The sequence below is a fragment of the Thunnus albacares genome, chromosome 9, assembly GCF_914725855.1.
Source record: "Thunnus albacares chromosome 9, fThuAlb1.1, whole genome shotgun sequence".
Classification (NCBI taxonomy): Eukaryota; Metazoa; Chordata; class Actinopteri; order Scombriformes; family Scombridae; genus Thunnus; species Thunnus albacares.
The window spans coordinates 830,091-857,964 of NC_058114.1; the positions used below are offsets into that span (position 1 = coordinate 830,091).

Consider the following 27,874-nt stretch of genomic DNA (forward strand, 5'->3'; position numbering starts at 1 on the left):
TTCAGAGTTCTGATGGTACAAACAGCCTCCGACATTCAGGAAACTATTAAAACAAGCAAATAAACAGCAGACGAGACATTTAACCTGTAGATTATATCAGTGGTTCCCAACCTACAGCTCAGGACCACAGACTGTATAAAATATGGACGTAGTTACCGTGACGACACTCGTTGGTTTCTGAAGAGCGGTTTTGAAGCTCAAAGCGAGCCGCTCCGGCCGTCGCCATCTTGGCAGTACGTGACGCTGCCTAACTCCCAGCCAATCAAAAACGGGCAAAGAGGCTGAAACAAGCCATCTAGCGGCTGGCGGACCTGTCAGTCAAAGCAGCCATGTCCTTCATTATGCAGAACTTTACAGCTTAATAAAACTTAAACGGGTGAGTTATAAAAAAATTCCCATGAAAGTCATGAAAGAGGAAATTAGCTACAGAGACCAAAACCGTTGTTTGTACCAGACTGTAAACATGTTTATTTCTGCTGTAAAGTTGGACATTTTAACATGGGGGTCTATGGGGATTGACTCGCAGTTTTTGACACTTCCTGTTGGCTTCATTTTACAGCGGTGGAGGTTGCCGCTTGGTCAGGACCCTGACGACGGGTCACAGGATAAATCTTTCAGACTTTTCTCTGATTTTTGCTTTTTGTCTTTTGATTTTCTGGATAATTTTAACTCTAAAATATGAAACTTCACCATCAGTGGATGAGAGGATGTAACTACGTTCTCCTTTCTTTCAAAGAGTCACAAGTCAAAAAGGTTTGATGGAGACTTTATCAGGCATTATGGGAACCACCAATCAGGATTATTGATCATCAGTGAGAAAATGTAGAAATGTTCATAAATAACCTGCATCATCATCAGCTGAGCTAGCTGTAAGCTGGTAAACGTGACATCTGATATCTGTGCTGTCAGGTCACATGACCTCCTCATTAATGAGAGAAATGTATAGCAGCTGTACGAACCAATCAGTTTACTGTAGCAGCGATACCAACAGGAAGTTCAGAGACCAGAGAGCCAGACGGGAACCGTGGACACATACTGGTCATTACTGGGACAGTTGCTCAGTGGTGCATGAAGCCAAAAAAGTTTGACTTCCGGGTTTAAAATAACCCAGAGACATATGATCATCCATAGAGCAAGTGCACTAGCGTTTCCATTAACCCCGCCTCCCAACCGCATGTGCACACCAGAGACGTCCGCCAGCCCAGCCAGCTAACTTCCTGTTTAGTTTTAAAAAAAACGATTCGATCATGTGGCTCTTCTAGACTTTTTGTTCTCAAGTTCTGGCTGAGATGTTTCTGTCAGAGACTCTCAGTTCTCTCTGCTACAGTTTGGATCAACATGAAACTCCTGGTTAAACAACTGTGTTAGAAAATATCTGGTTCTTTAGTGACTGTGGACATAAAGAGGTTAACTACAACTCCCAAGGTGCATTTCAGCAAGAAAAAGCCAATCACCGACCGGCGACCAGAAGTTAAAGATTACGATGCTGAGAAAACTGATTTTACAATCTGCAGATTAAATCAGTTCATTTTTAATTTCTGGGTTACTTTTGAATAAATTCAGTAACCATAGCAACACATGTTCTGATTCATGCCCATAGACAGAACGCAATTAAGTCCCGCCCATTCTCCATTGACTGTACTGAGTGAAGGTGCCTCCCCGTCACTTCTGTCTGCTAGCGAACAACACAACAATGTCTAAAAGCTGCTGTGATGGACCAGGAGCAGGCTGAAGAACCAGTTTTATAAGCTGCCAAACTGAAAAACTGAACCTCTGAGAAGACAAAAGTGGATACAGAGCTGTTTGTGGAGGAGACAGACCCGACCTGCAGCTCAATAACACACGCTGCTAGTCACATGACACATATACCTGGACGAGGGGTGAGCCCGAATACAAATACATTATTCGGAAAAGCACAAATAGTGTTGTTTTTTTAATGAATATTTGTTTTCAGGAAGAAAAAAACAACCATGTCAGATACCAGCGTGCAGGTCGGTTACATCACTATCTCAGTGTCTCTCCTCTGCTCCGCTCTATCAACAGGTCTCAGTGAGGGGAGTCACATCCACCTGCTACATGACGCACATTTCCTTATTTGGACATCAGTCCTGGAGTTGGGGGTGTTCCCCAGAGATAAAGCTGAACTACTGACACATGTGAAGAGCTCCCAGGGGACTCTCCATAACCTGTTGTTCCTCTTCTCCTTTCTACAAAATTTTAAAAAATAGGCAATAAATGAAAAATGTCATGTGATCGGCAGCGTGTCCACGTATCCATGTGTCATGTGACACACATACCTGGACACGCTGCCGGTCACATGACACATAAACCTGGACCTGTCTCTATGGCTTCTTCTCCATAGCAACAGCAGCAGGGGCTCATGGGTATTGTAGTATTCTCACAGAAAAAACGTGATTTGTCAGAAACGAAGTGTAAATATTGTAAACTGGTGTCAGAATATAAACCTGCAGGAGTCCTGATGTTCTACGTTCAGTAACATCGAGGAAATCCATTAAAGAAATATCTGAAATGGGAACAGAGAATAACAGAACAATAAGCTAACACGGTGTATTAGCATCATGTCTCCGTCCCCTCAAAGGTCAGCTCTGTCAGGACGGCTTGTGATTGGTCGACAGAGTGAATTCACAGGACTGTGAAGAAACTTAAAAGGTTAAACTGAGCGTGTTCAACATGAGCAGGTGACGGACTCTCAGGTGTCACCTTCACCCGCTGTTAGACTGTGTGTGTGTGTTTCTGAGTGTGTGTGTGTGTGTGTGTGTGTGTGTGTGTGTGTGTAACAGACTGTTGGACACACTGAATCAACATGAACTGAACTGATTCTGTTTCAGAAACTCACTGCAGCTGCTGACGACATTTATATTATAATATATTATTATGTAAAATTATGAACTTCATCTGGATTTATCTGTATTATTTAATATTTCAAGCTGACTTTAAGGGTCAGTTCACCCAAATTACCACAAAACATTTTCTCCCTCTTCTCTTATCTGTCTACTCTGATACAGTTTTATGTTTCATGTGTCCATGTTTGGAGGTTTCTGCCTCCAAACTAACATGATGGAGCTGAACAGACACCTGCTCCCTTCATTTCCTGTCATCTCACTTCTACTGACTTCATAATAACAACATAAAGACAGAAAAAAATACAGATGATACAAGACAAGAAGACTGTGCTGCTCCCAGTGTTCACATCCTTTTGTATATTTTTATAATAACATATATTTCTGTCCCTCCACAGTCTGATGTGTCAGTGTGTAACGTGTTGGTTGTGGCTCGTAGTGATGAACCTACAGAGAATCATCAGAGACTCTGCAGCTCCTCTCGGCTTTACGGAGCTTTATAGTGAGTTTCAGCTCATTGTTTATCTGTCCGGCTGCAACTTTTACTGTTCTGGTTCACTCTCAGCGTCTCATAGCTGCTGTTCACTACCTGCTCAGCAGCAAACAGACACAGTTAGCTGTAGACTAGCTGGTGAACATAGTGGAGCATTTAGCAGCTAAAGAGCCAGATATTTCCCTCAGGAGAGTTTAATGACTGAACACACTGTAATAACTTTATCAGCTCAGATCTTCTCTGCTCTGGACAGTAACAGTGAGGAGGAGGAGGAGGATCAGTGTGTCTCTGTAACGCTCCTCTGGTGAGGATGTGGTGTCTGTGTTCTGATGACAGCTGATCGATGGTTCTCGGTGTGACTGATGGCGCTCGGCGTCTCGTTTCTTTACTAAAGACGTGAGCTGCGGCGCTGCTCCTGTCGGCTCTGATTAATGACGCGGCGTCAGATGAATGATGGATTCATAATGAGAACGTTAACATGAATCATGAGACCGGCTCCCTGCGGGGTCCGCGGGGGCCGAGTGTGACGGCCCTCATCTGTCACAAGGTTGACAGAACATTCATGATGACTGTGTTTCTGGGTCCGTCGGGGTCAGAAAGACTTCAGAGTTCTACAGTTAGTGATAGATCGTGATAAATGTTCTCTCAGGTTCCGTCACTCATTAGGTGGAGAGCTCGTTCTATCCATAGACTGTAAGAAATATGGACATGGTCACTGTGACGTCACCCGTTCGCGTTTTGAGGCCTCGAGTTTAGCGATTTGACCGTCACCATCTTGGATTTTGGAGCCAGAAGTGACCATATTAGGATGAGAGGGTGGAGCTAGTGCTAGCTTGGTTAGCTCTAGTGGTGCAACAGATCGTAATTGTACAGATCGCCCCCCCCCACGGTTTGGCACGCATGTGAACTGTGGATTAATTGCAAAATTTAATGTCTCATTAAAGACAAAGTAAACAAACTGCTGTAAGTACAAGTCATGGACAGACAGCGCGTCGCTAACAGGGATTCTGAAGAGCAACGACCAAACCAGCATCTAACAGGTCCGAGGTGACGTCTGCAGGAACAACGTTATTTACATGCTGTTCAACGTGCTGCAGCTGAGCAGCTACTGAGGTGCACTTTTCACCGCTGGATGTTTGTTTGGCGGCTTGTTCAACAAACTAACCTGCAGGACGAGACGTGTGTTCATGTTTGTCAGTTATGAAGTGTTGATGATGTTTTGTTTCATTCACTACCGTGTTTAAAGGAAGAAGGTATCAGGCTTCATATTGCAATTTAATTTAACAATCGTTTTATTTGTCCCCCTTCCTTTCTTTTTTTTTTTTTTTTTGCTGATCCTAAAAATGATCCGATCCGTGACTCAAATCCGTGATACGATCCGAACTGTGAGTTTTGTGATCCGTTGCACCCCTTGTTAGTACGGTGCATTTACAGTCTATGGTTAACTGTGATAATGCTAATGCTAATTTTCGCTAGCAGAAAACAGGCCTAAAACCATTAAAACAAAATGTTCTCACTGGAAAAACTGAACATCCGACTCCTTAGAGCATCTTTAGTTCAACCAAACACTGAACAAGACTGAAATAGTGACGACTATACTCTGTCAGTCTGGGGTTACGCTATGGTTACGCTACGGTTACGTTATGTTACGTACTCAACGTTGTCGCCATGGTAGCGACTTGTCAAGCAACACCCTAAAAAATACACCGCTTTATCGTCTATTTTACTTTAAATGGGGCCATAATTTACAAAATGAACATCATGATGTATTGAGGAAGACTTGAAACTAGTGACTGAGATCATAAACTCATCAGGAAACTGTTTACTGAGTAAATCAAGAGAGAAGTAGGATCATCTTCTCATAAACTTCAAAACAGACTTCGTTTCACAGCCAGTGGAGTCGCCCCCTGCTGGCCGTTACAGAGAACGCAGGTCTATGTTACGTCCCACTATATGGCTTCACTGTTCAGACCAGGAGCTTCCTGCTTGGTTCTATCAGGTTCCGTCAGTCGGCATGTGGGGAACATGTTCTATCAGGTTCCATCAGTCAGCATGTGGAGAACATGTTCTATCAGGTTCCGTCAGTCGGCATGTGGAGAACATGTTCTATCAGGTTCCATCAGTCAGCATGTGGAGAACATGTTCTATCAGGTTCCATCAGTCAGCATGTGGAGAACATGTTCTATCAGGTTCCGTCAGTCGGCATGTGGAGAACATGTTCTATCAGGTTCCATCAGTCGGCATGTGGAGAACATGTTCTACCAGGTTCCATCAGTCAGCATGTGGAGAACATGTTCTATCAGGTTCCATCAGTCGGCATGTGGAGAACATGTTCTATTAGGTTCCATCAGTCAGCATGTGGAGAACATGTTCTATCAGGTTCTGTCAGTTAGAAGATGGAGAACATGTTCTATCAATTTATGTCAGTCAGCATGTGGAGAACATGTTCTATCAGGTTCTATGAGTTAGCATGTGGAGAACATGTTCTATCAGGTTCCGTCAGTCGGCATGTGGAGAACATGTTCTATCAGGTTCTATGAGTTAGCATGTGGAGAACATGTTCTATCAGGTTCCGTCAGTCAGCATGTGGAGAACATGTTCTATCAGGTTCCGTCAGTCAGCATGTGGAGAACATGTTCTATCAGGTTCCGTCAGTCAGCATGTGGAGAACATGTCCTATCAGGTTCCGTCAGTCAGCATGTGGAGAACATGTTCTATCAGGTTCTATGAGTTAGCATGTGGAGAACATGTTCTATCAGGTTCCGTCAGTCGGCATGTGGAGAACATGTTCTATCAGGTTCTATGAGTTAGCATGTGGAGAACATGTTCTATCAGGTTCCGTCAGTCGGCGTGTGGAGAACATGTTCTATCAGGTTCCATCAGTCAGCATGTGGAGAACATGTTCTATCAGGTTCCGTCAGTCGGCATGTGGAGAACATGTTCTATCAGGTTCCGTCAGTCGGCATGTGGAGAACACCCTCTGGAACAGCTGTTAACCGGAACATTAGCTGTGTCGGGAGGAGGAGTGCTCACTCTGCTGTTTATTTATGAACCAAAGTACTGACACAGAGAAGCTTCCTGCTGCTTTGAGAGCAAAGCCTGCTGGGAGAACAGCTGCTCTGATTTCACTCGTTTACACAGAAAATTTAAACAGAATAAGAAAGTTCAGGGGACTGAGAAGCAGCCAATCAGAGAGCAGCAGAGCATCTGCTGTGGTTTGCTGATGATTTTTAACCTTCAGCATCAGAGCGGCTGATCGGAGCTTTTCTACAGATTTTTATCACATGATGTTTCTGCATAAAGCTGCTGAAAACAACTGTGTCATAAAACATGAACTAAACTAAAATAATTCAACCTGGTTGTTATTATTACTAAACTATTATATTTCTACTATTGTTATATTAATATTAAACTGTCACATTACTCCTATTATTAAAACGTTAATCTTCAGCGACTGTCGCTCTTCATTCAGTGTGTTTTATCTACGTTTATTTGCATGTTTTTTAAAAGCTGCAGTGTGTCGAGCTTCCTCTGAGCTCTGACAGATCCTGAAGCCGACTGAGAGAAACATTTATACTGTTGTTTGTCTTCACCTGTCCATCACAGAGAAACCCAACGACAAGCTGCAGCAGCCGGGAAACACACAGCTGATGTTTCTGTGCAGAGAGAAACAGAGACGACAGCGGAGAGACGGCGGGATAATCCTCCGCTGATCAAAGACTTTCCAAATAGTAAAGAAATGTTTGTTTGTGAAGGTTTTTCCAGTTCGTCTGTGAACATCCCGCAGATTTCTTTCAGTAAACACATAAAACTGAGTCACAGACAGGAAACAGACTGTCAACACGCTACACTAACACATGAAGATACACAACAACAACAACAACAACAACACAGCAGCAGGTCGCGTCTCGGTTTCAGCAGCAGCTTCTGACAGAAATGAAATAAACATGATTCTGATGTAAGTGAGCAGAAATAAAGTCACGTATTGTTCCAAACAGAACGTTTAGTTTTAATAATAATGCTGCACAACATTTATTATTAACTAACACAGTTTAGAAATGTTGTTGTCAGTGTGACGGTTGTCTTCATTAAGAAACGACTTCATGTTCTGATAATAAAATACTGATGATCAGTGTGACAGGAGCTCAAATACAGTTCAAGGTCATCACAGCAAAAATATGAATCTATAAAAGCCTCTAAAGTTAGAATGACTGTTCAGGAAAGTGAAGAAGCAGCCTTAACCCCACCTGCTCCAGTGGTTAGACTGGTTGTACTGGGCAGCGTCAGGAGTGAATGTGATCGTCCTCTCACTGAAACTTCCCTGAATAAGTAAAGGTTAAAAAAAGTGTTTTTGTACTTGGAGTTTAATTAAAAATGAATATTAATCTTCATCACTTTGATGATAAATATGAGCCACATGCAGACAGAAGGCAGGCAGGTCATGTGACCAGACGTTAGTCTGATGCCGACAGGCGACGGCGCTGAAAGCAGGTGAAATGTGATACAGGTGGTGACGATGATCACCGAGGGCAACAACATGAATATAAACTATATTACGACGGGTTGTAAGACATGGACCGGCAGGGAGAAGGAGGTGAATTGTGGCCTTTTCAGCTTTTCATATTTGACCAACTTTAATGAATGTTCTTTAATCAAAGTTCTCTAATGAATGTTCTTTAATGAAAGTTCTTTAATGATGTTCTCTAATCAAAGCTCTTTAATGAAAGTTCAAATAAAAGCTGAGCAGCTGTTCTGAATATGAGATGCGTTCAAACTAAACGGGACGTTTCAGTAGCTTCCAGCGTCAGTTTCTCTTCACTGTGAGCTGTTTATTATGAATCCAGTCCAGCAGTCAGCAGCTGTAAATCACCTGGATGAAGGATTCATTTCACTGTCGGTGGGGAAATATTTAGAGAATATAATCTACCTCTCAAACACTAACTCAGGGGAATTTGTTTTTACATCTTTGAGGATTTGGGTAAATTAAGTTCTGAGACTATTTCTGCAGAAACCACAGAAGAAGAAACGACCTTCAAATCAGGTGAAAGTCTGAATCTGTCAGTGACGTTACAGGAATAAATAAAAGTCTCTGATCTGTGACCTACTTTAGTTTTTACTGAATATAAATGTTTTTTTTTCTGGTTATCTGTTGAAAATGTGTTTCTGAGTGACGTCTGAGAGCCTGAAGGCAGCTCAGGGCCGGGTGTGTGTGTGTGTGTGTGTGTGTGTGTGTGTGTGTGTGTGTTTGTGTGTGTGTGTGTGTGTGTTGGGCAGAAATGTCAGAATGAAGCTGAACGAAGATGTGAACTGAATTTATGAAAAGCTGGAAACTGGTAATTGTTGTAAAATGATGGTCCTGTGTGTGTGTGTGTGTGTGTGTGTGTGTGTGTGTGTGTGTGTGTGTGTGTGTGTGTTATCAGCAGTCTGTTTATCAGCCTGCAGAGACCTAAGCGTCAGCAGCTAATTATCAGCTCGTTAAGTCTCCTAACGAGGGAGTCTTAACGAGATTCTGGACTCTTGACAGCTCATGTGGACACACTGTCGTACACGCTCACGTCTCTGCTTCAAAGATTAAAGGTCAACGGTCACAGAAGAACTACGACTCCCAGAAGGCATTGCAGTCGGGAACATTACAGGTGAGTAAATGTTTAATTTAGAGCTAATTACATAGAAAAAATAGAGAGTTTAATTTCTTAATTATTTCTAGTTTTTGTCAGTTTTTTAATCTTCTGAATTAGTCTTCAGAAAAAAACAACAATTAACAGAGAATAAAGTCTCCCGACAAGTGAATGAGAAGTGAACAAACATTTACTTTCCGTGTTTAAAACAAATTACAGGAAACATCAGAATACATAATAAACCTGTAGATTAAGCTTTAATATCCAATCAGAGAGCTTCAGACTCTGTTGCCGGGGAGATAATATCAAGGTGAAGATGGAGGTCAAACCCGTCTCATTGGAATAACGTTCATATACAACTAGACTGTCCATGTACAACTGAACTGTTCATGTACAACTAAACTGTTCATATACAACTGAACTGTTCATATACAACTAAACTGTTCATGTACAACTAAACCGTTCATGTACAACTAAACCGTTCATATACAACTGAACTGTTCATATACAACTGAACTGTTCATGTACAACTAAACTGTTCATGTACAACTAAACTGTTCATGTACAACTAAACTGTTCATATACAACTAAACTGTTCATGTACAACTAAACTGTTCATGTACAACTGAACTGTTCATATACAACTGAACTGTTCATGTACTGTTCATATACAACTAAACTGTTCATGTACAACTAAACTGTTCATATACAACTAAACTGTTCATGTACAACTAAACTGTTCATGTACAACTAAACTGTTCATATACAACTGAACTGTTCATGTACAACTGAACTGTTCATGTACAACTGAACTGTTCATGTACAACTAAACTGTTCATATACAACTGAACTGTTCATGTACAACTAAACTGTTCATGTACAACTAAACTGTTCATGTACAACTAAACTGTTCATATACAACTGAACTGTTCATGTACAACTAAACTGTTCATATACAACTGAACTGTTCATGTACAACTAAACTGTTCATGTACAACTAAACTGTTCATATACAACTAAACTGTTCATGTACAACTAAACTGTTCATATACAACTAAACTGTTCATATACAACTGAACTGTTCATATACAACTAAACTGTTCATGTACAACTAAACTGTTCATGTACAACTAATCTGTTCATGTACAACTTAACTGTTCATATACAACTAAACTGTTCATGTACAACTAAACTGTTCATATACAACTGAACTGTTCATATACAACTAAACTGTTCATGTACAACTAAACTGTTCATGTACAACTAAACTGTTCATGTACAACTGAACTGTTCATGTACAACTAAACTGTTCATATACAACTGAACTGTTCATGTACAACTAAACTGTTCATACACAACTAAACTGTTCATGTACAACTAAACTGTTCATATACAACTAAACTGTTCATATACAACTAAACTGTTCATATACAACTGAACTGTTCATATACAACTAAACTGTTCATATACAACTAAACTGTTCATGTACAACTAAACTGTTCATGTACAACTAAACTGTTCATATACAACTAAACTGTTCATGTACAACTAAACTGTTCATGTACAACTGAACTGTTCATATACAACTGAACTGTTCATGTACTGTTCATATACAACTAAACTGTTCATGTACAACTAAACTGTTCATGTACAACTAAACTGTTCATATACAACTAAACTGTTCATATACAACTAAACTGTTCATGTACAACTAAACTGTTCATATACAACTGAACTGTTCATGTACAACTGAACTGTTCATGTACAACTAAACTGTTCATATACAACTGAACTGTTCATGTACAACTAAACTGTTCATGTACAACTGAACCAGCAGATGTTGAGCTGCTTTGATGGAAAAAAACATTTGATGCTTTGATTCAGCAGCGTTACATTTCTAAAAGAAATGTATTTGTTGTTGAAGTTTAGTCGTATATGAAGGTAATTTTTCAGAGACAGAGTTATGGAGGTTGATCAGTGGATGCAACCCGCTGAGGCTCATGGGTAATGTCACTAATATGAACATTTCCCAAAACATGAATCATTTATAATGTTCACAACTATGGAAAATACATTATAATATTATATTCTTATATAACCAGTCACACCTTGAAAACATCATCAACACACAAGAACAAAGCAAACACATCAGATCGACACCAAAGAGAATAATCTCACACGCAGAGATGAAGGCTGCTGATGACTGCAGATGCTCATCATCATCATCATCATCATCAGATTCAGACTTATTCTTCAGTATCAGACAGGTGATTGTTGTCTGTTGCCATGGTAATAGCCTAGACAGGAAGTGCTAGCAGCCAGAAGGATGTAAACAAAGTGATAGTTTGCAGTTTTACACTCAGACATTCATTAACTTGCATCAGTTGTTGTTCAGATGAAGCTGTCTGATGTTTCACAGGTGATATTTTTACCTGATGATCGTCATGAAGCTGCAGCTGAAGTCAGAGATCGTCTCCACGGTGAATCTAACGGGCAGATGGAGCTTTTTAAACTCACATTTCAAACTAAATTAACTCATTTTAATCTGGACCTTCTTCCTTCTTCTATCAATAGATTTCTAATTTTTCATCACAGCCTTCAGACCAACTTTAGATTCATCTGGACTTCTTCTCATTATAAAAATGAAACATCACAACTTAATATCTTATTATTTGTTTACGTGACGGTGAATCTGCTTCACAGAGTTACTTCTGGTTTACATGCAGACAGTAGCTGGAAAAATGTCAACAAACTCAGTGGTGGAAACTCAGTAAGTACATTAATTTAAGTATTATACTTAAAGGGGCACTATGTAAGATTTGGGCAGAACGTTAGTTTAAAATGTTCAAAAATTCATTAAAATGATCAAAAGAATGTGAAGAAATCTCAGTTTTGACATCATGTCACAGATGTCTGTGTATTGTGTTGCAGAGATATCTACTGAAGCTAACATGCTAACCAGCTAGCTAATCTTGTCTCTTAATACCAGTTTGTACTATGGGGGCGATAGTGAGTCATTTTAGTTTCCAGTCTGCCTTCAGTCCAACATGAGAGGAAGAAGAAGAAGCAGAGCTGTTCTGATCCACCGCGGCAGCAGTGGTTTGAACCAGGCTGAAAGCTGCTGTAGGACTTTTAATATGTCAGTTTATTAAGTTTTAATATTTATTTGAGGCAAGAAAGTAACCATTTAGATGACCAGTATGTGGTCAGTTTATCCAAATAGTGCCTGTTTGGAACAACACAACATTTTGATATCATGATGACACCACAGCCTTTTCCCTCTAAACTTCTCACATGCTTTCATGTCAATAAATGTTCAAATGATCCAATATTTCAGCAAAAATCAAACATTAGAGAAAAAGTCCAAAAACTGAAAACAGATTTGTGTATCAGAACTTTGTTTTTTCTTCTTTCCTCTCCCATTAATCATCTCACCACCCCTCAGATTTATCTGCTGACCCTTTGGAGGGGCCCCGACAAAACACATGTATGATGTCTGTATGTTCCGGTTTTGATGTTCAGAGTATTGAGGAAGAAGTTTGACGTAGATCATGACGGAGCTTGTTTTTCTGGAGGCTTTTATTTTTACGGTGTCTCGGTGCAGGATGCATTCAGACGTTTATATTCTGAAAGGCTGTCAGATACTGAAATGCTGATATCAATGAGAAATGATCTCCAGCTGAGCCCTCCCATCATGCATTGCTCCACATAACCTTCAGTGTGTCGGCTGTGATGGACGAAGTGTCAGAGAGGACGTCAGTCTGCAGATTTTATTTACTAACTCCGTGAATCTGCTGTCTCAGCCCTGCAGTGAAGACATGACCAGTAACAGCAGGCATGTTTGAGTTCATCACGGATGAAGGTCAAGTGTGTCTTAAACCAACAGTCAGGAGCCTAAATGAATAATGAAAGCTGTGTTTCTGGCTGTAATCATTCCTCCTGTTCATACTGACCATTAGAAGATCCCTTCATAATGACCTTACAATGGAAGTGATGGGGGACAAAATCCACAGTTTATCCGAAGCTAATATGAAACTACAGCGTCCAAATGAGTCAAATCAAGTAGATATCTTCAACTAGGGATGGTTACATGGTTAAATGTGTCGGTCTACAGGTTAATTTGCAAACACACTCCAGTAACGGCAAGACAATTACATGTTCGCAACATCAGATCTTCTTTTTGAATGGGGAAAGTACAGCGTAAAACCAACTTATACACGACTTCTAATGTTGCATTATGGGTCGTTTGTAGCATTAATGTTGCTAGGCTAGCAAGTGTCTTTAAGTCTGTTTATAGTGAGTGTGTTACAGTCAGTTAGTCCAGTTTAACCTGCAGGGATTCTGAAGGCTCATGTGACGTGTTTTTCTGCCACGGAGGAAATAATTCATGATGAGTCCAAAGTGTCTTCCGACGTCTCTACAGCAGAAACGGAATATATCAAGCTGCCAAATACCACTGCGGCAGATGATAAGGAGCTCAAAAAGACAAACAGGCAGTCTTAAAAATGCTAACTGCTGAAGTAAATAATTATTTACTACTTCCAAGACCCTGTTAGGAGAGTGTGTGAGTATGTGACTATATTATGATGTAAGTTATATTCAAAAAGTAACATTATTTTTCCAAAAACAGCTGCTGGAAAAGGGAGTGTCGTCTTATAATCAGGGTTGCCTTATATTCGTATTATTATTTATATTCTTACCTCGAGCCCAAGTACGTTATGCCATCAAGAGCTACTGCGACTAAACACATTGGAAACACTTTGAAGAGAAGAAGGATGAGCTAAAAGTCAAGCTAACGTTAGCTCTGACCACCGACTGCTGGACAGCTCTCACAAACGAAAGCTACGTCACAACTTTTCTTAAAAATTGACCAGTTAGTTATCAGTTAATGGGTGTCCGTGTGTCGAAAACTGACATCCCATCTTTTTAGTGCCAAAGTTCCTCTTTTTGTTTCTATACTTCCACCACAGCTCAACAGGGAAACACTGACAACTTCTGAAATTATTCTAATGAAACTTTTGGTTAAAACTGCTCACAGACATTAATGAGTGTCGAGTGGTTCAAGTAGACTCTGCTTCATTTTATAGACCACATTTCTGTTATTTATTTGTTCTGATGTCGGATGTTAAATGTGGTCAAAGTTATTTAAAAATGCTGCCTGCAAGTCAAAACTCAGGGCTTCAACCTGCTCTGAGCGCTTTCTTTTTTTTCTATCTTGCTAACGAGCTGACGTCGGCTCATCGCGCCCATAAACAGCTGTGAAATCCTGCTACTATTGTTTGTTTACGTAGCCTCCAGAGCCGGAGGAAGCTTCCTGAAGCTGACCAATCAGAACAGAGTGGGCTCATCAGGAGGCGGGGCTTAAAGAGACAGGAGCTAAAACGGCCTGTTTCAGACAGAGGCTGAACTGAGGGGCTGCATAAAGGACCAGTAGAAGATAAATAAGGAGTTTTTAACTGGAAATCATGCAAAGATATTCCAGTAGATCATCTTAAACCAGTGTTTGTTTGTATCAACAACATCGTCTCATTTCACTGCTGCTTCTCATCTAACACAACTTACATGTTTCTGTCACAAAGAAACATAACCCTATTATTTTACCTGAGCAGCGTCACAGCAGAGCAGCAGCTTATTGTTATTGTCTTGGACATTATTAACACACTTTTTTTTAAGTAATCAATACTGCTGATTATGATATTTTACTTTCTACAGTAGTTTCTAAATCTGGATCCTCTGCAGGTGAGTAAAGGTGTCCCACAAGGTTCTACACTGGGTCCACTTTTATTCTCTACACACAGAAAATAATATGACCTGTGGTTCTTCACATTGTAATGTACATTTTTATGCGGATGACACACTTTTATATGTCAGCAGCTCTTCTCTGAACGTGGCCACTGCAAACCTACAGTCTGACTTTGTCTTTTCTTATTCTCTCTCTTATCAAGCAGACTTCTGCCCATAACCAAACACTTCAGGGTCCAAAAACTGAAAGTACTGATGTTTTAAATATTCAGGAACTGTCTAGAACACAAACTTATGATTCAACACCTCAGCAGAAAAGATCAAAACTAGATTTCTGTCTAGAAATCAACTGTGTTTTTCTTTGCTGGGCAGAAGACAGAAGCTCACTCTAACTTTAAATAAAGTGATGTTTAGTAGTTCATATGATGACAATGATATTCTATATATTCACTTCATCGCAGCAGATAAATTCCTCTCTCAACTCTGTGTCTTGTATGAGAAGCTGCAGTAGTTCTGCCTGCACTGCATCTTATTCATCTATCAAACATGTCAGAGAACACAGTATAACATCAGGACATTGTCATTTAAGTGGCACCACATGCACCTGTTTAAAGGGTTTACTAATGTGTGTGGCCCAGAGATTCCCACCCACCTGTGCAGTGTCATGTGTTTCCTGGCAGCTCATTGGTCCCTGCAGAGCTCTGAGCTGCTAGTATGTTTAGTTTGATGTCAGTCAGGTGTGAGTTTTAATCTGAGAGGTTAAATAAAACCAGTGAGACCTGCTGAGGTCAAACAAAAAGAGACAAGTGAGGCATGATTGGAAACTAATCTGCTGCTCGTCCTCGCAGGGATTAAAAGATTCATTTATTTCACCATCAGTCTGACTTTAACGCTGAAAATAGCAACTCAACTTCTAAAATAACACAAACAAATACTCATCAAAACAGAGAAGACAGGCGCAGGTTACCTGAGAAACATCACCTGAGACTCAGTAAACCACATCAGTCAGTCTGCTGCTGTTATAAACCTGCTGCTGATCGTTTGTCCGGCCAGAAATATTTCCAGTTACTGAACACGTTTCCAGCTGCAGTTTGATCTGAATCTGTTTGTTCGTCTCCAAAACCAACAGCAGCTCAGATCAATAACTCTGATCTGATGTCAACTCATCTGTCTCTCTGGATATGCCAGTGTGTCGCCACGGCGACGGCAGCTTGTCAGCTGAAGACGGCTGACATTTAAAGTCAGGCATCAACCAGCAAACCAGCCACCAAACTTCACAGGTTTTTATCAGCTTCTTTAACTGTGAATGTCAGGAAGACTTCACGCTGAACTTCAGTCAGATGTTTTATGATTAAGAAGATGATGTTTGCAGTGACACAGAAAACAACAACCAACCGCAAACCAAACTTCATTCATATTTTCAAAGGTTTTACCAGCTGCTGTTTTAATGAAACAACAGACGAACAAAAACAAGCCCGAATAAAAAGCTGTTGTTGACTGACTCTGACCTGATCAGAGGAATCTGTTCTGTAACATCAAACAGCAGTTAGTTTCCCTCTCTGAGGCTCTGGCAGATGTTGGAGCTCCTTCAGAGATTTTCAAAAATCAACAACAACAACAACAACAACAACAGCAAACAGCAGGAGGACGAGTGGAGTCAGAAACCCTGAAACAGATCAGCTGACTGTCTGCTGCTGCAGGATGGAAATAAAACATATCTGTCCGTCTCATGGAAACACTGATTATGATGCTGAATTACACAAAAACATCTTCACACCCATCCTGTCTGAAGGTTGAGTCACACTCATGTTGTAAATGAAAACTTAAAGCTATAATCTGTAATTATTCCACATTAAAATGTCTAAAAACAACTAGACCTATGTTATATATGTTGTTGAGTTGTGTACTTACATTTTCCCAAATGTTTCCAACAATGTTCAAACTCAGAGAAATCTGTAATTTAATCAAAGTAACGGACCGTTTCATTTGGTCGCCTGTCGATGGCGTCATACCTCCTCTACCAAAGAGTAAACATGCACCAGATGCATACGGCGGCGCTGTGTTTGTCCGCTACAATGGCGTCTACCAAAGAGTAACTTACACACATACAAGATAATACATCGGCGTTGTGGTTGTTCCACACAAACTGTTATAAATGGACTTTTATTCAGTTTTAAGCCACATTTTCATGATAAATTTAGGTGGTTTTTAACTATATCTTTTAGCCGGAAGAAGGATTTTAGTCGTTGGACGTCTGGATCTTAAGTTATCAGAGAAATAAACTGGACAAACGTTAGCAGCAGCTCGGCTAACAGCCCCTCCAGGAAGTCCAGTGGTCACCAAACATCGTCGGAGAAACACTGATTTTTTAGGTGAAACAGCTTTATTCAGTGTTTTTACCTGTAATCACCAGGTCTGTTTGTTCTGGAGAGGAGGAGACTGAATAATGAACACTGGAGTAATCCTATCCCGCTGAAGCTGGTTATTTAACAACAAAGACAACAACTCCCATGATCCCTTGCTACTTCACACCGTCATCACACTCCGTCTGTTGTTATTGTTTTGTTTGAGACATCTAGCGGCTGATATTACATATTGTGCGTTTAAAGAGAAATTCTGGTATTTTTCAACCATCACTTTGGGTCAAAGTAACTACTTCAGTTTCTGAAAGTGGTTCAGTGATGTGATCCTTGGTGCCGTCCATGTACGTCCACTAAAAGTTCTAGTTTTTGCCACTGACAGGATCAGATATAAGTGTCTGACAACAAAAGTAAACACAGGAAGTAGCCGCCTGTAGCAGCATTATGGCTAACTGCATTAGCATCTATATCCGGGGCAGAATGCTTTGTTTACATCTGAAGCTCAGCGTCGGTTCCTGATAGAGAAGTAACGTTAGTAATGTAGTAGATGAAATAAAATGGTTTCCAGATGACAAGGATAAAATGAGCAGATCCACACTGTGCAGTTTTAATGGATGATAGAGACTTACACCTTGTGGTTATGCCTCTCCAGGACAATAATGTTGCTAAATGCTGTAAATCCATTTGTCGTATTTACACGGAGGGATAACTCTCATCTGTGGACACTTAAAGATTTTCCGAGTTTGGCAGCAACAGGTCCGTAAAGGTTTTCCTCTGCGGTGTGGCTGCTGGCTGACATCATCACCCTCAATACTGGACCAACTCCAAAAGTTTTTGTCTCCATTAGTCACTTTGACCCAAAATGATGAGAAAATAGGATTCAGGTTGAAAAATACTGGAATTTCCCTCTAACAGCAAACACAAGCAAAGCAACACAGACAGCAGCAGTTAAGAAATGAACATCATCTGTTTAATAAAACCGTCAAACATCACTGCTGAACAATAATGATGTTCGATGATGTGGTTCAGGTCTGGTCGGGTTTAAAGATGATGGTTTGGGTTCAAATTTGTTAAGGTTAGAGGAACATGTGGTGGGTTAAAGTTACTACTTCCTTAAAGTTACGCCATCTTTGTTGTCATGGCGACAGTAATAACCACGGGTTAGGGGATGATCGTGGCAGAATAAACTGTTTGGCATCGGCAGAGAAGATTTGGCATATTTTTCATGGGCGCAACCCACATACTCTGCTGCTCATCCCACAACTGCATGTTCCTTACAAATGTGGCTCCATTTAAAAGGGAAATAAACAGGTTTTCCAACCGGATGAGATTTATTGCCAAGAAGCATCGTTACAACAAAGAAATAATCTACCAAACACACATTTCTTTACTTTTTGTGCTACGTTTATAACACCATCAGCTGTCTGTCAACATCAAAGACATTTAACCTGCACTGTGTTCATATCAAACGTACCTGCAGCTCTCTGGAAGCTCTACTTCCTGTCCTTTAACCTGTCCTTCCAGAGGTGGACGTGACGACGCTCTGAACTGTTATTACTGCATCATGTCTTCATCATGTCTTCATCATGTTCACAGTTATTATCTGACTGTTGAAGTTGTTTCAGTGCAGAAACTCTTTCGCTCTGAAACTTCTCCACCTGTCAGCCTCCACCTGCTGATCTCTGATAGGCTCCCCGTCTGATGACTCATCACCTGTGAGTTTAATCTGCTGCAGCTGAACTGGGCCAGCGCGAACACACACACACACACACACACACACACACACACACACACACACCTCCCTCCATCCTTCTCTGTTTCTTTGTGTCTGTGCGGCGCTCAGCAGCGGCTCTTCTGCTGCCGACAGCAGAGTCCGGATCGACTGTGACTCTGCTGCTTCATCATGTGACTGACTGATAATCCTCTGATCTGTGCAACCTGCAGCCGCTGACACCGACTCCTCTGCTGCTACACTTCACACATCTATTTCAAAACATTATTGATAATGAAACATGTTTAAAATGATCAATGAGAATTAAGATACCAGATATTAACAGTCTGCCTCCTTCTTTCACCTGCTACATCAACACACACACACACACACACACACCTGGTGTTGTATTTAGTGTCGACAACCAGCAGAAATGTAGATTTTGTTTGGTTGTTAAAGAAATTGTCACATATTAAAGGTGAGTCAGATTTTCAACATAATAAGAAAATGTTGTTAATTACCATATTTGGTAAGTTACAAAAATGTTGATACTGAATGTAGGAGTGAAACGTTCAGACGCAACGTTTTTCCCACCAAAATATCTGCTGTTGCAGTAAAACATCAGCTGATAGAAACTGCAGCAGCATGAAAGTGTTTGTGGTCGTGTTCAGACTCTCGGTTCAGGTCAGAGAAGGATCCTGGTCTCAACATGTTTATGAACATTTAAGCCACAGCAGCATCTTTCACCAACCTGAACACACACAGGACTCAGGATGTGAACCTGGTCTCTGCTGTCAGAGTCCTGCATCTTGTAGCCCCCCCCCATCCACCCCGACCTCCTCCCTCCCACCGCAGAGACACATAGAAACGTAGCTTCATTACTGTGAACATCATCGAGGCAGAGATAACGTTTGATGACACAACGTTTAGTCGTATATGGACGTACTGTCTCGGAGACGGCTGGTGAACTGAGATATGAGGACAGAGACTCCAGAGAACCGATCGTACCAGTCGGGACATTTTCAGCACAAACAACAAGAACTTCTATTTTATTTTCATTTAGCTGAAGAAAAGTTTTCACCGTCCAGGGTTTAACATCATCCAGACAACTTAAAAGACTGAAGATGATCAGTTAAAGCAGATATAATGAAAATAAAACAGGACCTATGACGGAGCCTTGAGGAACACCACAGCAGACATCAACCATTAACTGATACAGATCTTTGTTGTAGGCTGGTGGAAAGTAACTAAGTACAGTCTTTCAGTAAATGTTCAATCCATCAGGTGATCTGAAAGACGCAGCAGACGCCTGGTTTTACTCGCTCAGACGGAGTTTCTGTGTTTTCTCTCTCTGATTATATTTATATGCAAACACTCATATGTTTCTCTGATGAACAGACACACACAGATGTTTATAACAGATCAGACCAGATATTTGGAAAAACAACATTTTACTGATTTTATGTGCAGATACATTTTCTCATTATGTGAAAACAGGCGGCGTTACAACTTCTCTCTCAGCTGTTTTCATTCTTTACACAAATATTTCTAATACGACGAATATTAATATATGAGTCACATGATGAACATGATGAACATGATGAACGTCTGTATTTACATCTCGTCTTTAAATGTTCAACAGAGAAACAATATACACAATATAATAATGATAATAATAGTTATATTTTAAGTCTAAAATAGTGTGTGTGTGTGTGTGTGTGTGTGTGTGTGAATGTGTGTGTGTGTGTGTGAGTGCGTGTGTGTGAGTGTGAGTGTGTGTGTGTGTGTGTGTGTGTGTGTGTGTGTGTGTGTGTGTGTGTGTTAATGTCTTCATTAGACGGCAGGTTTTTTGTCAAGCAGCTGATTTACAGTTCAATACTTTAATTTGGTAAAGTAGCTTCTGATGTCACAGCAGACGCCTGAAACACCTCCTACTGATTCCTCCTCTCCTTCTCTACCTCCTCCTCTCCTCCTCTACCTCCTCCTCTCCTTCTCTACCTCCTCCTCTCCTTCTCTACCTCCTCCTCTTCTTCCCTACCTCCTCCTCTCCTTCCCGACCTCCTCCTCTCCTTCTCTACCTCCTCCTCTCCTTCTCTACCTCCTCCTCTCCTTCCCGACCTCCTTCTCTCCTTCTCTACCTCCTCCTCTCCTTCTCTACCTCCTCCTCTCCTTCTCTACCTCCTCCTCTTCTTCCCTACCTCCTCCTCTCCTTCCCGACCTCCTCCTCTCCTTCTCTACCTCCTCCTCTCCTTCTCTACCTCCTCCTCTCCTTCTCTACCTCCTCCTCTCCTTCTCTACCTCCTTCACCTCCTTCTCTTAGATAAGATAAGAAGGAAATGTGTCTTGGACAGACAGACTGACATCGACCAACAACCTTCACGCTGCTCATCTAAAACACAGCTGCAGTCGTTATAATGATGTAGATAATATCATAATCTGTGCAGTGAGAGTAAAGCAGCCTCATCAACACAGAGCCGTCATGAAGTGAACGTGTGAACACGTGAACATGTGAACATGTGAACTGAAAGCAGTGTTTCAGGCTTCGTCTCTGGCTAGATGAGCAGGGATTTGATGGACGGGGGGGGTACGGAGGCCGAGCCGCCGCCGGGGGACTCTGGAGCGCCCGCCTGAGGGAAGAAGCTGCTACTTGGGCTGGAGGACACGGGGGGGGGGGGGGTCTGAAATTAAAGACAGCCTGGAGCGTGTGATGCTGCCCGACTCCCATGATGCTCTCTGTGTTAGCTGTTAATCAGGGCTTGAACCAGGCTGAGACGCCGTACTGCAGCAGACCTCTTCTACCTGAACAGTCTGGTGTCCAGGTGTCGGTCCAGGTACCTGTAAGTAACCTCCACTATGTTCTGGTCATGGATAACCACTGGTCAATGATCTCCAATGCATTTGGGGTCAAACACCATCTCCTCTGTTTTCCTAATGTTGAAGGAATGTTTGTTGCACCGCTGGACAAAGTTCTGAATCTCATGTTTGTTTACGGCTGTATCTGATGCGTCAAAACTTCACCATGTAATTGTTAGTGGTGCTGCTTGTGCATTAACGGGTGTACATGGTGAACAGGACCGGGGAACTAACACATGGCTGGGGGGGGGGGGGGGGGGGGGGGGGGGGGGCGCCGGTGCAGATGCTCAGGGGTCCAGACAGGGTTCGTGACCTGCTGGGTGCTGCTGGTCAGATGTGAGGCTGCAGGGTGTTAAAGTTTAGTCACTAAGTGCACTTTACTGTTGTATCTGCATCATCAGTGGCTCTCTGCTGTTGTGAACTGAGAGGATCCAGCTGCTCACCATGAGCTTCTCCACACTTCATCACAGCAGAGGTTAGATGGGTCTAAAGTCATTATTCTCCTGTGGACGGTTCTTAGGGGCAGGTGTGATAATTGTGTTGGTTCAGTGTGAGAATTGAAGGACTTGTGGAAAACGAGGCACCAGGCAGACGTCACTTCATCTCATATGTTCTTAGTAGAGAAGCAGAGAGACCATCTGGACCTGCAGAGACTAGCATCTAACAGCGAATCACATTCAGCAGAGAAATCATAACTCAAACTGCTTATAAAAACATTCAGTTCATCTACAACATGTGTGTCAAACTGAAGGCCCGCGGGCCAAATGTGGCCCGCCACGTCATGTTATGTGGCCCGCAAAAAGTCAAAAGCAGGCATCGACCGAAAACTACATTTCCCACAATGCATGCTGATTATGTTACCCAGGAGGTGACGGTTTCCCGCCGCTAGACGGCGATGAATCCTCATCAATGCGATTTTCCCAACAAGTGGAATTGAGAAATATAAATAATGACGACAAAATGTCCAGAAAGAGAAAAACTGATGCAGATGGAAGGAAGTTTCAAGAAAGACGAGAAGAAGAAAACATGTTTGTGTTCTGTGTTCTGAGGCGTCGGCGGTCTCAGAGAACGATCCAACAAACACAGAGCGAAGGATGATAAAAATATTCTGCTTCTCTCAACTACGACTAAAAAGTTTTGATCAAAGTTAACGTCATAACTGGTGTTTGATGGTTGATTGATGGAGTCATGTGGGTTTCATAACCTGAGCAACGTTTTACATCTATATAAATATATATAAATATATATATATAATATTTGTAACTTGAATAAGTAACACATTTAACATTAAGGAGTAGTTACATTTAGTTACATTGAAAGTTACATCTGTCCCTTTGAAGGCAACGATGATGCTGATGTGGTGAAAATGAGTTTGACGCCTCTGATCTACAATCTGCTGGTTGTTTTCATCGAGTCTCAGAGTCTGGAGGTTTTTCCTCCATCGTCTCTCTGAAACTCCGGTTCAACTGATCGTTGGTCTGAAAGGCCTGCTTCTCTCTGTTCATACAGTCCTTCACCTCCTCTGTGATGGAACTTATATTGATCGTTGTGGTCATCTGTTCATGCATTGATAGATTTAATCAGAGGTTTGCTGCCTCGTATGTGGAGATCAGGTGATCAGTGTTATGGTCAGAGTCAGACAGACGGCTGTGTATGCATGTTTTACCTGATATCACGTTTAATATACTGTTCAGAACCTTGTAAAGGTTATGAAAGGTCAAAGGATTTGCTCATCATTTGAATGTGCAGAGTTGTGGAAGGATGATCATTTGTTCTGTTAATGTGAGCATGTCCTTGAGAGAAGGAATGAGTTTCAGGAGACCGACTCCTTTCTCTCTGTTCTGGCTTCGTCTCAGATAAAGTAACATCCTGAGTTAACAGGTTAAAGGGTCGAAGGTCACAGACAGGTCAGGGCTCTTATCTAACATACATGGGCATGTAAATATAAAGCTCATGGCTGTTTGCCGTTGGCTATAATCCATACGTTTGTATGATTTGACCATTATAAGAAGCTCAGTTTGTCTTTGTACAGTGAGACAGAGTTCTGCCTCCTTATTGATCAATAATAATAAGTCCATTAATCTTCAGATCAACCAGTGTCTGTGCTTTTATTTCTGTGTTTGTGTCCAGTGTTTAGCAGCAATTCCACGACAACATGGCAGTGCAGTGTTTCAGTTGCAATGATTAAGACTCAGAACGGTCTGAGACTCATATATAACAGTTCTACATCCGGGTTACAGGTTCTGCTGTCTGCAGGACTCACGGTACTCAGAGCAACACCTCGTTAAGAGTCGGAGTTCGTCCTCGTGTTACTCTGACCTGATGGTTTAAAACACCTGAGAAGACTCAGAAACTGTCTCTCTCTCTCTCTAACTCTCTATCATCGCTTCTCGCCGTCATCATACCTAAACAACGTCTGTAGCTGCCGGTAGTTCAAGGTCGCTGATTGGTTGGAATCACTGGTAATGGACACAAACACTGACAAGATGGATTCTGATGTGATCTTGTGAATTCAGCTGCCTCACCAGGATAGTAGATAATAACCGTTGTTGTGCATCTTCTCTCCAGCCTGTTTCCCCTCAGAGACAGAAGCTCCTCCACTGAGTAAACCAGCAGCTGGTTGGTTTAGTTTTACATGTATGTGATGTAAATATAAACCTCATTGGCTGATTTGACCAATCGGTGACCATTTGTTTGTCTCTGAAGACTATAAGAGGGTCAGTTTGTCCCAAAACACACGTCATCATTCAGTCCTTCGCCTTCATCATACGTGTTGGGCTCACCGACCGCTCACAAACAACCAAACAACAAACAAACAAACAAACAGCCGTGCAAACGTGTATCCATGTTCCCTGCAGAGCAGCACTTCCTCCTCTCCTTCTCTACCTCCTCCTCTCCTTCTCTGCCTCCTCCTCTCCTCCTCTACCTCCTCCTCTCCTTCTCTACCGCCTCCTCTCCTCCTCTGCCTCCTCCTCTCCTTCTCTACCTCCTCCTCTCCTTCTCTACCTCCTCCTCTCCTTCTCTACCTCCTCCTCTCCTCCTCTACCTCCTCCTCTCCTTCTCTACCTCCTCCTTTCCTTCTCTACCTCCTCCTCTCCTCCTCTACCTCCTCCTCTCCTTCTCTACCTCCTCCTTTCCTCCTCTGCCTCCTCCTCTCCTTCTCTACCTCCTCCTCTCCTCCTCTACCTCCTCCTCTCCTTCTCTACCTCCTCCTCTCCTTCTCTGCCTCCTCCTCTCCTCCTCTACCTCCTCCTCTCCTTCTCTACCGCCTCCTCTCCTCCTCTGCCTCCTCCTCTCCTTCTCTACCTCCTCCTCTCCTCCTCTACCTCCTCCTCTCCTTCTCTACCTCCTCCTCTCCTCCTCTACCTCCTCCTCTCCTTCTCTACCTCCTCCTCTCCTCCTCTACCTCCTCCTCTCCTTCTCTGCCTCCTCCTCTCCTCCTCTACCTCCTCCTCTCCTTCTCTACCTCCTCCTCTCCTTCTCTACCTCCTCCTCTCCTCCTCTACCTCCTCCTCTCCTTCTCTGCCTCCTCCTCTCCTCCTCTACCTCCTCCTCTCCTTCTCTACCTCCTCCTCTCCTTCTCTACCTCCTCCTCTCCTCCTCTACCTCCTCCTCTCCTTCTCTACCTCCTCCTCTCCTCCTCTACCTCCTCCTCTCCTTCTCTACCTCCTCCTCTCCTCCTCTACCTCCTCCTCTCCTTCTCTACCTCCTCCTCTCCTCCTCTACCTCCTCCTCTCCTCCTCTACCTCCTCCTCTACCTCCTCCTCTCCTCCTCTACCTCCTCCTCTCCTTCTCTACCTCCTCCTCTCCTCCTCTACCTCCTCCTCTCCTCCTCTACCTCCTCCTGTCCGTCTCCGTCTTACAGTAGAATATTATTTTCTTGCAGTGTGAATCTCGTGGTTATAAAAGGAGGAAACCCCTGAAATCAGACGGCAGCTTTAACCGGATTGTTTTCAGCCGCGGCAGCGTGGAGGTGAAAATCCTTTTACTCTGAAACCCTCCAGCAGGAAGTGATCGCACTTTTCTGGGTCACTGAGGGACAAACGAAAAAAGGAGGAAGAGGAAGGGGAGGAGGAAGATTTTAAGGTGTTGAAGGTCAAAGTGTTTTTTTTAGAAATAAATCAGAGTTTATGACGAGTAGAGATGAAGTGAATGAACAGAAACATCAAACATCCACAACGCAGCCGGAAATCATCACATCTCATCTGAAATATACAGAAACACCCAGAAAACACAAAGTTCCAACAATCAAAAGTTCCAACATGAAAACATTACAACAGTTTTCATGTCACATGTTTGACAGACAGACACATCACTAATGTTTCATTCAGCTGCTGAAACAGGAAATAAAAACATTAAAGACAAGTAAAAGAGTTTCTAGTGACTCACTGAAGGAAAACTCCACACCTGATATCTCCAAACTGAAGAGTTTTAATGATTCTGATCAGATTCATCCTGAAACTGATCAGAAATCAAAACATCTGGAGACACAAGCTTTTCATCTGACTGTGACCTGATTGTTGACTTCTGTGTGTGTGTGTGTGTGTGAGTGTGTGTGTGTGTGTGAGTGTGTGTATGTGAGTGTGTGTATGTGTGTGTGTGTGAGTGTGTGTGTGAGTGTGTGTGAGTGTGTGTGTGTGTGTGTGTGTGTGTGTGTGTGTGTATGTGAGTGTGTGAGTGTGTGTGTGTGTGTATGAGTGTGTGTGTGTGTGTGAGTGTGTGTGTGTTGTGTCAAAAGCAACAAATATTAAAACATGATCTGAACAGCTGAGATTGTTTATTCTAAACTTTAGAAAACAAACAAACAAACAAACAAACAAACAGATAAACATATAAACAAACACGCAGCTGTTTCCTCGTATCAGCTGTTACTGAGCCGCCGCACGCGCTTTATGTTTTTAACCAAAACCCGCCTCAGACAGGTCAAGGTCAAACCGGATCACAAAAACCACAAACCTGACACAGACCGACACAGACCGGGACGGACCAGGACAGACCGCGACAGACCGGGCTGCTCCGGAGCCACATGTTTCCCCGGAGCGCGCGTGCAGCCCCGGGGACATGGCCGGTGAACGCTCCTACCTGTGTGTCCAGCGGCTCCTCGTGCTCAATGACGCTGATGAACGGGATCTCCAGGAACGAGGCCATGAAGTCCACCTGTAGCAGCTCCTCGCGGCTCTGCGGGAAGGCGAGCACGGCGGTGACTCCCTGCACCACCACGCCCTGACACAAGCACCGGAACAGCGACTCCGGGTCCGCGGCGGCCGGCTGCCGGGGCACGAGCTCCAGGCTCAGGTTGTAGGGCAGGAAGTTGTCCCGGCTCAGCGCCGCCGCCGCGCGGCTCAGCGCCGCCTGAACCTGCACGCGAGCCGCCCGCTGCGCCGGCAGGAGCGCACCGACGCGCACCGAGTGTCCGATCTGAGCCAGGAGGTGGCACGGCTGCGGGTGGAGGAGGCACGGCTGCACGAGGAGGAGCTGCAGGAGGAGGAAGGTTCCAAGTGTCCGGGACGAGGAGGAGGAGGAGGTGAAATTCATCCTGCCGCGCTCTCAGCATCGCTCTGCCGCTCCTCCGACTCTCCTCGTGCCGCTGGAACACCAACCCGCTGCTGCTGCTGCTGGCACTCCTGCTCCTCCTTCCTGCTCCTCCTCCTGCTGAGAGGAGGCTGCTGCTCCTCCGGCTCCACTCAAACACTGAGACACTCCTGCTCCTCCTTCCTGCTGCTGAAAAGAGAGAGCTGCTCCTCTTTCCTGCTGAAACTCCTGCTCCTCCAATTCTCCTCCTGCTCCGCTGAAACACTGAGACACTCCTGCGCCTCCTGCTCCACTGAAACACTTAGACACTCCTGCTGCTCCTCCTCCGGCTGCTGGAACACTGACACGCTGCTGCTGCTGCTGGCACTCCTGCTCCTCCTGCTGCTGAGAGGAGCGAGCTGTTGCTCCTCTGCTCCCTCTCTGCCTCTCCTCGTGCAGCTGGAACACCAAGAGGCTGCTGCTGCTGGCACTCCTGCTCCTCCTGCTGCTGAGAGGAGGCTGCTGCTCCTCCTGCTCCACTGAAACACCGAGACACTCCTCCTCCTGCTGCTGCTGCTGCTGAGAGGAAAGAGCTGTTGCTCCTCTGCTCCTCCTCATATTCTCCTCCTGCTGCTAAGACTGAGAGGAGGTGCAGAGGAGAGGGGATCCTGACAGGAAAAGAGGAGGCGAAGGGAAAGATTGAAAGAAGAGGTGAAGGAGGAGTT

General features: G+C 43.1%; 1 protein-coding gene and 1 non-coding gene across 2 annotated transcripts in view; one reads left to right on the forward strand and one right to left on the reverse strand.

Annotated features, from left to right (window-relative positions):
- grin3bb (glutamate receptor, ionotropic, N-methyl-D-aspartate 3Bb) overlaps positions 1-27,535 on the reverse strand; it is a 76,383-nt gene extending 48,848 nt beyond the window's left edge. Inside the window, exon 1 of the mRNA XM_044362215.1 lies at positions 26,721-27,535. Within this exon, the coding sequence (XP_044218150.1) occupies positions 26,721-27,173 (453 nt within the window). The 5' untranslated portion in view covers positions 27,174-27,535. The remainder of the gene's footprint in view (positions 1-26,720) is intronic.
- Positions 16,136-16,267, forward strand: LOC122989718. Its single transcript, XR_006405142.1, has one exon. It is a non-coding gene; the product is annotated as a small nucleolar RNA SNORA16B/SNORA16A family (small nucleolar RNA).
- Positions 27,536-27,874: the final 339 nt, after the last annotated feature.